The 13,338-nt window shown below is 42.6% G+C and overlaps 1 protein-coding gene across 6 annotated transcripts in view; it reads right to left on the reverse strand.

Annotated features, from left to right (window-relative positions):
* MAST4 (microtubule associated serine/threonine kinase family member 4) overlaps positions 1–13,338 on the reverse strand; it is a 924,748-nt gene that overhangs the window by 16,116 nt on the left and 895,294 nt on the right. For all 6 annotated transcript variants that reach the window (XM_033929923.1, XM_033929917.1, XM_033929952.1 and 3 more), the window contains 4 exons: positions 8,975–9,201; positions 7,502–7,624; positions 6,886–7,022; positions 5,781–5,962 (listed from right to left, as the gene is read on the reverse strand). In XM_033929923.1, coding sequence (XP_033785814.1) covers positions 5,781–5,962; positions 6,886–7,022; positions 7,502–7,624; positions 8,975–9,201 — 669 coding nt within the window. The remainder of the gene's footprint in view (positions 1–5,780; positions 5,963–6,885; positions 7,023–7,501; positions 7,625–8,974; positions 9,202–13,338) is intronic.

Here is a 13,338-nt window from a genome sequence, read left to right on the forward strand (position 1 = left end):
ATCCACAGTGCCAGATTGCAAAAGAGTCTGGCAGAGGAGATGGCACAGAAAAAGAACTAGAACAAAAACTTTTTCTTTAAAGAACAAAGCTGTTAGGGGCTTCAAGGGGCCTTCATGCGGTCTCAAGGGAAAGGAAGAAACCACACTCATAGGCCTATTCACTAAACAAAAAAACAAAACAAAACAAAAACACACCAATGGTATACACTGTTTTAATGTGCACTTGTTAAAAACCAAAAATAATAATTTTGTAACAGGCTTCTTAATTGGTGCCGCAGGTATATGCAAATTATCACTAGAAAGCTTTTTTTCTGTGTATACTGTATATTAAAATATGTACACAAATATTAATCCCTTTCTAACTTTAACACCAGGAATGCCTTTGCTCTGTTTGGGTAAATCTATTTCACATATAGGGAACCTTTTACCAAACATCGGTAAAAAATGGCCTTAACGTACCCTTATGCCGATCTTTCCTGCATGCTAAGGCCATTTTTACTGCTAGGGTAGCATGGTCATATTTCCTACTTTTTGTATTACTGGCCATGTTCTAATTTTGCCATTAGTGCAAGGCCATTAAAATCGAGAGGGACCCATGCCTAGGAAGTGACATCAAAGAGCACTGAAGCCGACGTGAGCGGCAAGTTCGTAGCTGCTCATGCCAAAGATAAAAAAGGTACAGGGAAGGGGTGTGCGCGGCGGGGGGGAGGGCGGGAGAGAGGTGCCACCGCCCCAACGCCACTCACCCTCGCTACACCACTGCTAACTGTGCACTAAAATTATTTGAAAAATTTTGTGGGGTGGCATGTCTGGAGTGGGGGTGAGAGTGGGCATTCCTATAGTACTCAGCACATCTATATTGCCACATTCTAATTGCTTAGTGCAATTGCCACAAGTCCTTATTGCCTATAAAATAGGTATCAGAAATTGCCCATGTGGTAATTTTGTTTAATAGCCATATACTAATGGTAACATTAGCACATGGACATTAATACAAAACCTGAAAAATCAGCCATTCCTGCTGCGGTAATAATGGCTTTAGCTTGTGGGGAAAACCTACATAAGGGCTGCACTAAGGCCACTTCTCAGGGCAGCTTAGTAAAAGGATCTCACCATGTGCTATACTGCAAAAGTATGCTGGGTCAAGAGTTTTCTTCTTGCCTGGTTATCTACCAATTTTGGATGTTGATAGGATGCTATCTGACCTCACTAACTGAGTTTCAGCTACCCCAGAGATGCTTCTCTTAGATAACATTTCTGCCAAATCAGTCAAAGTGGTCCAGGCCATTTCTTAGAAAGGCTTTTCTTACAGTGAAGAGATGCATTTTGCTTCACTGGAGAGGGGTTAATCCCCCTTTCTTGACACAATGGTGCATTGCCCTTCATAATTTAAGAGTGATGGAAAAATTGTTGACCAGATTGAGCACACCGGGGGCCTTTTTGAAGATCTGGAGGCTCTATCTAATTCCATGTCAGATAGGGCAAGAGCATAGATCATAGCCAATCCTCTCCAGCTATTGTGATGCAGGATGCCCTTCAGAGAAAACATTTTTGATTCGATTCAATTTGGCCTATTGAATTGATTTTTCAATTCGATTTTCGTGCCCAATCGGGCGGGTTTTTTAAAAATGTCCCGGTGGGTTTATTTTGTAGCCTTTCTACTCCCTCTTTCCTCTCCAACCTCACGCCGACGCTGTGGTGTAAACAAAATAAACAAAAATATATTTTCCTGTCCTGTTAGGTCCTAGCTCACACTTGCTAACACCAGCTCTGTCAGGATACACATTTGAAATCTGACATATGGTAATCAAAAAATAAGGGAGAGTAAATAGTGGAGTGCCACAGGGGTCTGTACTGGGACTGATGCTATTTGACTTATTTATAAATTACAGTGGTACCTTGGTTTACGAGCATAATTCGTTCCAGAAGCATGCTCTTAAACCAAAACACTCGTATATCAAAGCAACTTTTCCCATAAGAGTTAGTGTAAACTTGAACAATTCGTTCCAAAAACTTAATTACCATTAGGGACGTCTCCACCGCTGCCTCTGCCATCCATGCGGCTCCTCCAATTCTCCTTCTCTGCTGCTGTTCGCTGCCTCTCACTGCGAGTGGTGCTCGCTAAGCAAACGCAGCCACTGCCGCCACAGAGCCCGACTGGACACTGTTGGCTCTGCCGCTCCTGGACGCTGCACCCCCCCGGATGCCACTACCCCTTCTGCTTGGACTCTCAAGTGCTGGCTCACTCCTGCCGGACGCACCCCGACTCCCATGCTCCCCCCAAGGCCACCGGCGCTGTTATCGCCTCTTTCCCCCCCCTCCCCGACTGATCCTGTCCTTACCCTTGCACTGCCGATGATAAAAGTGCCTGCCGCCGGTCTGCTGCTGAGCCTTGAGCATCTGCGCATGCTCAGGCCTTCTGATCTCACCCTCTCCGAGATTCTCATGAGAATCTCGGAGAGAGTGAGATCAGAAGGCCTGAGCATGCGCAGATGCTCAAGGCTCAGCAGCAGATCGGCGGCAGGCACTTTTATCATCGGCGGTGCAGGGGTAAGGACAGGGCCAGTCGGGGATGGGGGGGAAGAGGTGATAGAAGCGCCGGTGGCCTCGGGGGGAGCAATACTGTTGGTTCCCGCGGTCGGGTCGGGTCGGGTGGGGGCTCGCAAATCGAGTCAATGCTCGGTTTACGAGTCAAAATTTTGCTGAGTGTTTTGCTCGTCTTGCAAAACACTCGCAAACCGGGTTACTCGTAAACCGAGGTTTGACTGTATATGGAAATTGGAACGACGAGTGAGGTGATTAAATTTGCAGATGACACTAAACTGTTCAAAGTTATTAAAACACATGAATATTGTGAAAAATTGCAGGCGGACATTAGGAAACTGGAAGACTGGGTGTCCAAATGGCAGATGCACATGGGAAGATGCACATTGGGAAGAATAGCCTGAATCAAAGTTACCACATGCTAGGGTCCTCCTTGGGGATTAGCGCCCAAGAAAAGGATCTGGGGGTCATCATAGACAGTACAATGAAATCTTTCGCCCAATGTGTGGCGGCGGACAAAAAAGCTAATAGGATGCTAGGAATTATTATAAAAGGGATTGTTAACATGACTAAGAATGTTATAATGCCCCTGTATCGCTCCATGATGCGACCTCATCCATGGTGCATTAAATTCTGGTCTCCTTATCTCAAGAAAGATATAGTGGTGCTGGAAAAGGTTCAATGAAGATCAACCAAGATAAGGAAAGACTCTTTACAATGCAAACATTTTTGAACATGCAAAATTTGCTGGGTAGTCATGCTAAAAGGTCTGTAACTTCGCTATGTTTAAAGACAATTTCATTTCACTTGGCATATACAATAGAATCTCAGTTATCCGGCACCCACGGGGATTGGTGGATACCATATAAGTTTTCCTGGTTAATTGAGAGTGTGTTAGAAACCTTGTCTAACGCACTCTCATTTCCTCCCCCCACCCTGAAGCACCAGTGCGACAGCTGTCCTGAGCTGCAAAGCCCTCTGGACCGCTGCCTGCTTCTGTCACTTTGGGGCTTGAGAGAGGGAGGAGGGCTTTGCAGCTCAGGACAGCTGTCGCACTGGTGCTTCAGGGTGGGGGGAGGAAATGAGAGTGCGTTAGACAAGGTTTCTAACACACTCTCAATTAACCAGGAAAACTTATATGGTATCCACCAATCCCCGTGGGTGCCGGATAACTGAGATTCTATTGTATATGCCAAGTGAAATGAAATTGTCTTTAAACATAGCGAAGTTACAGACCTTTTAGCATGACTACCCAGCAAATTTTGCATGTTCAAAAATGTTTGCATTGTAAAACTATAAGAAACCACAAGGGAATGGAGGCCCCCAAGAACAGTCAAAACTGGCAAGCAAAGTGGGATCAGGCCAATCAAAATCAAACCAGGTTTATTCAAAGACTCGACATGGAGCTGTGTTTCAGCCTCAAAATTTACTTGCCTCAGGAGTCAAATTATCTACAACAACCAAAGGACATAAATTTAAATAAGTATACGTATAAAATATTTATCAGGCATGCGATTAATATTTATAAATAAAATACATAACAAAGTGATGTACTTAAAATATGTTAATGCTCAAACCAATGGCTCAAAATTAGAAAATCTTAATAGTTGGACTAATGATAATGCTTTAAAGAATATGCAGTCTAAATGACAGGCGGTTTAGCAAAGGGGATGGGGTGGGGTAGCAGAAGGGAGTGGGGTAGAGGAGAGGAAGGGAGAGAATAGGTAGAAAGGGGTGGGAGGTGAAAATCATGCATATGGTAGAGGGGAGGGATACATGCGTGGAGAAGAGAAGGGAGAAATGTTGGATGTAGGGTGGAGGGGAGGAAGAGATGGAGCATAGGGAGAGAAAGAAATGTTGCATATCATAATGGAGGGGAGGAAGGGAAAGATATTGCATGAGGGGAGTAGAGAAGTTTGACCCAGGGCACAAGTCAGTGAAAAAGAGAGAAAGTTGGTAGTCAGTGGGAACGAAACAAATGTTGGATATAAGAATAGCCTTACTGGGTCAGACCAATGGTCCATCAAGTTCGTTCTCACAGTGGCCAATCCAGCTCACTAGTACCTGGCCAAACCCAAGGTGTAGCAATATTCCATGCTACCGATACAGGGCAGCAGTGACTTCCCTCGTGTCTTTCTCAATAACAGACTATGGACTTTTCCTCCAGGAACTTGTCCAAACCTTTCTTAAAACCAGCTACACTATCCGCTCTTATCACATCCAGCTTAATTATTCTCTGAGTGAAAAAAAATCTCCTCCAATTGGTTTTAAAAGTATTTCCCTGTAACTTTGAGTGTCCTCTAATCTGTAATTTTTGATGGAGTGAAAAATCGATCCACTTGTACCCATTCTACTCTACTCAGGATTTTGTAGACTTCAATCATATCTCCCCTTAGCCGTCTCTTTTCAAAGCTGAAGAGTCTTTCCTTATCTTGGTTGATCTTCATTGAACCTTTTCCAGCACCACTATATCTTTCTTGAGATAAGGAGACCAGAATTTAATGCACCATGGATGAGGTCGCATCATGGAGCGATACAGGGGCATTATAACATTCTTAGTCATGTTAACAATCCCTGCCGGTCAGCAGGAGGCAGCCTCAAAACAGGCTGCTTGTGGCCAGCCCTGGCAGGGCTTTTCCTCTGACGTGTAACTTCCGACGCATCAGAGGACGGATCTTGCCAGACCTGGCCATGAGCAGCCTGTTTTGAGGCTGCCTCCTGCTGACTAGCTGAGCTCGAGTAAGGAAGGTAGAGAAGTTGGGAGCGAGGAAGTTTGCAGCTCCGTACTACCACCTGCTTCTGCCACTTCAGAGCTTGAGGGAGGGAGGAAGGCTTTTCAGCTCAGGACTGCTGCTGCACTAGTGCTTCGAGGTGGGAGGGAGAGGGGTTCATAGCTGCTTCAGAGCTTGAGGGAGGGAGGACTTGCGGCTCAGGACACTGCCGCTGGTGCTTCAAGGGGACTTTTTTTTCCACTGGTGATTTTTTTGCCGATTTTGTGAGTGTCCCAGTTAACTGAGACCTGGTAAAACCAAGACTCTACTGTAATAGATAGTAACAATAAAAAAGCTGTATAATTTCATGCTGGATTTCCAAGTGGTTGCTGAGAAAACAGCAAAAAAAACTCTAGGCGGTTACATTTTTGCATAGATAGATAGATAAGATAGCTAGATAGATAAATTTTACATATATACAGGAGGAGAGATTTCCCCATCAGATTTTATATACACCAAACTCACCCGAAGGAAACTCAGGGGTGGAACGGAGACTTGGTGTAGGAGATCTTGGAGACAAGCTATGAGTAGGGGAAGCAGGCAGACTTTCTCCAGATGAGAGGGATCGGTTCAAGCAGGAGAAACTTCGGCTGGTATGCAGGAGGGGAGAGGGCTGTTTGGCTAGCTTTTTGAAAAAAGATCGCCTCCTAGTGGAAAAGGAAAGAATGACTATCACAAGTTGCAATTTTCCAGTTCATTACTCAATATATTCATTATAACGAAGAACCTGCAGTTCTGGCCCATTTTGGACAATTGTTTACCTTCTTACTTCTATTTGAACAATTAATTAGAAAAGATTATCATTATTATTTCCAAAGCACATATTTGTACAGTGCTATGATAGAATTGTGAAGGGGAACTGAATTTTGATTGTTGCTCTCACAACCTATTTGAAAGCAATGGGTCATTTTACCTTGGAGTATATGCTTAAAAATGTTGGACTTAATATTCAAAAGATTTATGCTCCTAAATTTGGGTCTCTTTTACAAAGCAGTAGTGGCGATTCCTGCGCAGCAAATGTGGCACAGCCCATTCAATTCCTGAGTCACATTTGCCATGCTGGGACTACCTAACATGGCTTTGTAAAAAGGCGCCTTTGAGTGTTATGTTCATAAAAATGTCTCTTTGGAAATTTACTAGGGCCGAGTTCATAACTTCATATTCAAAATTTCACTACAAGGGGGTGGCAAGAGGTGTAAAGTAAAGGCAGGGAAAAAAAAGTTAGGAGTTTAGCCCTAATATTCAGAACTAGGTTCATAAATTTAGGCAAATGAATGGCAGGCCTGAATTTATAAGTATACTTTTTAAGCTCCTTAAGCAAGATATATTTTAGCTGAAAAATGCATGCTCCTAAGTTTGGCTGAATATATTTAACCAATTTAGGAGGTCAACATTTTCAGAATATCGGGCCCATCCATTTGGAACACTGAAGGAGGGGAAAAAGGTTAATTGACAGGCCGATGGTGGATTCTTCTTTCTGAAATATATCTACATACTCAAAACCTATAAGAGTGATTGATTTATCTAGCTTAAGACAAATAGAAAATGTGAAAACAGTCTTGTCACCAACCTTTCTAGGTTCTCCTTCTTTTTGTTTTTCTTGCTGCGTCTCACCATACGGCTCTTGTAGCTATTCCTTCTAGCTGGGCCCGTTTTGATGGATGTATTCTCAAAGGGAGTTGTAGTGATTGATACATTATTTCCACTCTGCCAAAACAGTGATATGTGTAGTTAAGATAGTGCTTATAAGTTAATAAAAGATGTGTTAAAATATAATTTACTTTTCTACTGGCCAGTGACAGCCATAGACCACACTTCAGGTAGATTTTTGGTTGAGTATAAATACCTACTATGGTTTGATTACTTATGTAGGCATACTGTAATCATGTATTGACCCAGATTTTATGGTTTGTGGAATTCTGTGTTCTTATTATACAGATCAAAATTATTGACCTCAAAAGCAGTTATAGCACAATCTGAGTTTAGGTGACTGAGCAAACTCAGGACTTTGATCTGGACCAAATATTTGTTTTCTCAGGCAGTTATTTACAAGATGTTACATCAAATCCTGAAAGAGCCATAATAAAATTCTCAGCCAACAGAAGTGTCATGAAATCTTAAACTCCACAAGTATGTAAATATCAGATGTGAACTTGCCCCATGCAGGAAGCTAAAAAGAGCAGTACCTTCAACAGAAGCTCTATGACCTCTGTATGAACAAGACCATGGATGGGTTCTCCATTGATATGGGTGATGAGGTCCCCAGCTTTAAGTCCAGTCTCCGATGCAGGGCCCCCTTCATCTACACTCTGAGATTAAGAACAGAGAAGGGAACATTTTCTTAATTAAGCAATAAATTATTTTTTTCTGAGCACCAAAAATGACTAATGCTTGGGTCCTTGCTTGGGTAGTCTTGCTTCATGGGAGTTTTCTGAACCTCATTGCATTTCATGAAGCCTGGCGTGCAGCACACTATTTAAACAAACACCACAGCATTGGGAAATGCAGTGTGATTCAGAAAGTCTCACTTGAAGCAGGAATACCGAAACAAGGACCTTGCTGGGGATCCTGAACAGTATTCTGAAGCTAAGTACCCTTTATCTGGATTTTAAAAAAACACAACTGGTAAAATAGAAGAAATGAGTATTTTTTTAGATCTCCAGCACTGAGGATTTTTTTCTCTTTTGCACAATGTTTCTGTGTAACATTTTTTGTTTAGGACTGTCCTGATTTGTCAGCAATTTATGGTATTTATATTGTATTTCATGTAAATAAGAGCTCAACAACAACGTCCATCATAAAATACAGTGTCCGGAAAAAATGAGACCCCCAACATTTTTTCAAATAACCCCCAAACATGTGCACTATTATTAAAGATTATTATTATTATTATTGTTAGGTGTTACTTCAAAAAGCTGTAAAAACTGAATGATCCCTATTTTCACATTGACATCATTCAGAAAGTGATGATTAAGATCCAATTTGGCAAATGACATTCGGTGAAGACTATAAAGTTGCAATTAAATCTTTGCAAGAAAATAAGGCATGTGGTGCATAACGTTTGCTAAGGGAATTTCCTAATAAAGACTGGACTAATGAATTTTAAGAGGTCATACTGAACGTTTAAACAATTGCAAGGTATCTTGTAACTCTATAAGGGGGTCCTATTTTTTTTTCCAGACACTGTGGAAATGCATAAAGGACTGAATTCTATATATTGCACAAAAAAAAATTGGCATTGAATCAGTTCTTCCAAAGGTTAGGTGCCATTTAAGAATAACTTTAGCCGTGACCATTTGCACCAATAAAACATGGTGTATAACTTGCCACCTAAAGTTAGGTGCAGATGCCCTTATTGCACAATTACGCACTTAACTTGAGGAATACCCTGATTTACCTCCCATTTCTGCACCCTCTTTTAAAATTAAAATCCATTAATGCTAATAATTGCTTGTTAAGAAGCCAATCAACGCTAATTGGCCATTATTTACACTGCACGCCCAAATTTGCACATGCAACTCAAAGCACCATTTATAGAATTTGGGGAGGAAATGTGTTGGAGGATCCTGTTGGAATATACACAAATTATGATTATTCTTACTACCCCACAGTCTGTGTCCAAGGAGCTCTACAAAGAACATCATTTTGGTTAGTCCTACCCAAATGATATGATGAACGGTATAGATGTCGCTGTCACCAACATAGACCCTTATTGCCCGCAGAGTGAAGCCAAATTTCTTCCCTGAGCTGCGAATGATTATAGGCTGGCGTGGACTAACAGAAGCAACTGAGGAGTCACGACTAGGAGATGAATCTCTGGAGGAAGGATCCGAAGATAGGGAATGTGGTGATATAGGACTCCCCAATGGAGAAACACCAAACATATCTGAAACAAATAGTTTTCCTATCAGACATGATTCCGATAATCCAAGCCTTATCTCAGACAGACATCCACTAAATAAAACCTCCATTTACTAACATAATTTGAGACAAGTGCGTAGTTAGTAAATAGGTTCCACCGAGAATAATGGGGCTTGCATTAATGCATGTTTGTAAATGGAGACCTTAATTAGCATCCCTTATGGAAATATCTTTACATAAAAATTGGGACATTAAAAAAAACCTCATTCACACACAAAGCTTATACAGTACTACCAGGAAATAAACATGCTTCAAGTAGCTTTGAGATGATTTTCAAAGAAAATATTACAAAAAGCTCTGTAAAATATGCAGTAGGTATTGTGATATTTAAAAAAAGTTCAGCTATGTTCTTTTTTCAGGTTGTGAATCTCATTTAACCCAGTTATGCTAAACAAAAAAAAGCTTCATTCTTAAGCAAATTGATCACACTTGCTTCTCATCTGACTAGAAACGAGTTTCAATGGGTAGATAATCTTGATCCTGGACAGTTACAAACAGGTCTGCATTAAGAATCACAATACAGAGCCATGTGTGGCTCTTTAGTACTGGTGATATTCACCCTCCCTCATTAAAGTATAACTTTCTGTTGGAAATAAAGAGGCCAATATTTGAAACAGTTAATTAATTAGCTTTACGTGGTCATCCATTTAAGTGTAATTGAATTTCTTCTGCAAAACATTTGCCTCAAAGAGACCAACAACATTTTTAATGACTTACAATATTTTCTAATCTTTATTGAAATAGCAAGCTTGTGTCTTGGGACAGTCAAATTTCAAAGGGGCCCTTTTACTAAAGCTTAGTGTATGCTAATTCCGTCAGTGCATACTAAATGCTTAAAAGCCCAAAGGTACAAAATAGGCTTCTTGCATTTAGTGCATGCTAAGCTTTAGTAAAAGGGCCCCAAAAGACACTTGAGGGGTCCATTTACTAAACTATGGTAAGTCATTTGCAGCACTTACATTTTTCCTTGTGTTGCCACAGGCAAGAAATTAATGCAGTTTTCATCTCTAATATGTAAAATGATGACCCTCAAAACCCATGGCTACCATGTTAAAAGGGATAAAAGACCCTTAACATTCTCCTAACAAAAATCCATGATGGTCAGATAAAGTTACATTAGTGATTTCTATTCCGCCATTACCTTGCGGTTCAAGGCAGATTACATAAGAATTGTCATGATATTAAGAAGTACATAAGGAATAGTTTGAACATTTTCTAATTTGCTAAGGAGTAGATAGCATTGCAGGTGAAGCTTGGGACAGATCTGGTTGTGTTATATTGGTTTTATGTACTTTTTGAAGAGTAGGGTATTTGTTTCTTTTTTGAAGGTTTTGTAGTCTGTGGTCGAAGTCAGCAGATTGGTGAGTTGTCTGTCCAGTTTCGCTGCTCTGGTGGCCAGTAGGTTGTCTTAAAAGTTTTCTTCGTTTGACATTTTTGGTTGGCAGGTGTGTGAATAGTGTGTGATTTCTCCTGTGTCTAGTTGAGGTGGATTGAATTAGTCAATTGTTCCAGTAGGTTGGGCTGTCTCCGTTTATAGCTTTAAATAGTAGGCAGTGGAATTTGAAGTGTACTCTGGCTTGTATTGGGAGTCAGTGTGAGTCGTGGTATGCCTCTGTGACATGGATAAAAGTCTTTAGGGAATCTGCCTACATAGAACATAAATATTACAATGCTGCTGTGATTAAGCCATGCCCCCCACCCCCCACTTCCTGCTCAACCAATGTCATCATTCAACATATTACTGACCTGTGGCTGACAAATGCCCAACATGTGCAGAGCTAAGTACAGACTGGGAATTAGCAAATCCCAATTGTAATGTGGTATCAGTGGGCAGGACCCTTTGGACCTCCAGGTTAATGGGGTAACCTGTGGATTTTGAAAGTGTGGTATAACACCCAGGAAGCTTTTGGAAATAAGGCAGGGCTAGTCGTCAAAGCTGCATTTTACAAATATTTCTATTGTCAGGTGGATGTGAAATGGAACCGGTGACTTTACCTTGGCACTGCATCTTGAGGGATTCCGGTGGAGGTTGGAAAGGAAAACTTACAGGTCTTGTGGCCCCTTCATCATATCAAAGGCACCATAGTGGAAAGTTAGTTACACCACTTGAAGTGTAGTTAAATCTCCCAGTGGTTTTTAGGCTCCACTTTTTGTTGATATGGCAATGACCCTATGCATCTGATTAATTTTTTTGCCAGGAAGCAGGTGAAAGTTTGGCATAATTGCAACTTTTGTATATTATTTCCACACAGCATAACACAATTTGATAGTGTCATGAAAATAATGCCCAAACTGGTATTTATCACAGGTGAACATTTTGCTAACAGGTCCCTTAGTCTGGTAACTAAGGGCTAGATTCACTAAGCAAAATGATCATGTACCGATCGTTTTGCGACCCCTTTGCGACCCGATTCACTAACCTCTCCTGCGATCCGCTTCCGATCCGAACATGCAAATGAAGGGAAACAGCATGCAAAGTAGGCAGGGACACGATTCACTAAACAGAAGAAGGAAGACCGATTGGGTTTGCTGATCCGAAGTGAAGCGACTGCAGAGGACCAGTCACTTCACTTCTTACCAACTCTCCTGCCCTTTAAAACCACGGGCTGGCAATGCGCTTTTGCAGAATACATAAAAAAGGAATCCTTCCTTTTTTATATATTCTGTAAAATGCATTGCCAGCCTGTGGTTTTAATCTGCTCCCCCTGCGCCAATGACCCCATGCTGATGCCCGACCCACCCTACACTGATGCCTCCCGCACTGATACCCCACTGAAGAACAAAAGGCAGGAGGGATGCCAACTCCCCTCCTGCCATCTCAACCCCCCCCGCACAGATGACCCCCTGATGCCCTGCCAAATAAAGGCAGGAGGGATGCCAACTCCCTCCTGCCATTTCAAACCCATCCTGGCCGGGCCCGACCCACCTCCCTCTCTGTACCTAGGCTGGCTGGCTGGGCCTAGCTCACTACCTCCCCATACTTTTAAAATTGTTGGGAGCAGGAGGGGTGCTCAGTCCCTCCTGTTCCAGGCCTCCTCCAACACCAACTGCTGCCTTAGGCCACACCCTGGTGCATCAAGTGATCCACGAGGAGGGGCCTAAGGCCCTTATTGGCTGAGGCACCTCAGGCTCTTCCCTTCCGGAGGGGCCTGGGATGTCTCAGCCAATCAGGGACTTCCTTAGGGAGGAGTCTAAGGAAGTCCTTGATTGGCCATTGTTTTTGGCCAGAGACTTCCTTAGACTCCTCCCTAAGTAAGTCCCTGATTGGCTGAGGTGCTCCAGGCCCCTCCCAAAGGAGGAGCCCGAGGCGCCTCAGCCAATCAGGGCCTTAGCCCCCTCCCCATGCATCACATGATGCACCAGGGTGTGGCCTAAGGCCACAGTTGGTGTTGGAGGAGGCCTGGAGCAGGAGGGACTGAGCACCCCTCCTGCTCCCAATGATTTTAAAGGTACAGGGAGGTGGTGGGCCGAGCCAGGATGGGTTTGAGATGGCAGGAGGGAGCTGTCATCCCTCCTGCCTCTTGTTCTTTGGTGGGGCCGCGTTTGGGGGGCATTTTTTAGGGGTTTAGAGAAGGGAAGAAGCACTTCGGGGGGGGGGGGGGTTATTTTATTTTTTTAACCAAGCAGTTATTTTGCATGTGTAATACATGCAAAATATCTGCCCGATTAAAAATAAAAACAAAAAAAGCGGCAGAAGCCCTGACAGCAGTGACAGGAGGCTGCCTCTCCTGTCACTACTATCAGGGTCTGCGCATGCTCAAGGATCGCTAAAGAGCGATCTGTGCTGTGGGTGGGGGGCGTGTCAACGATCGTCTCCATTTGCATGCAGGCTTTTTGTGAATTCATTGGCCTGCATGCATTCGGGAACGGATCGGACACGGAATCGGGGGTTAGTGAATCTAGCCCTAAGTTTTCTCTGGATGAAAATGATCATCCTCAGAGATTCTAGAAGTGTGAAATGTATGCGTTTTTAGCTAAACTAAAAAGAAAACATTTGGAAGGGCGGGGGGAATGTAAGGAATGATTCAATAACATGAATATACTCTACATATACAACTGGATTTTCACATATATGCCCACACAAAAAACAGAGGTATTTTTG

This window comes from Geotrypetes seraphini, chromosome 1 (genome assembly GCF_902459505.1).
Source record: "Geotrypetes seraphini chromosome 1, aGeoSer1.1, whole genome shotgun sequence".
NCBI lineage: Eukaryota > Metazoa > Chordata > Amphibia > Gymnophiona > Dermophiidae > Geotrypetes > Geotrypetes seraphini.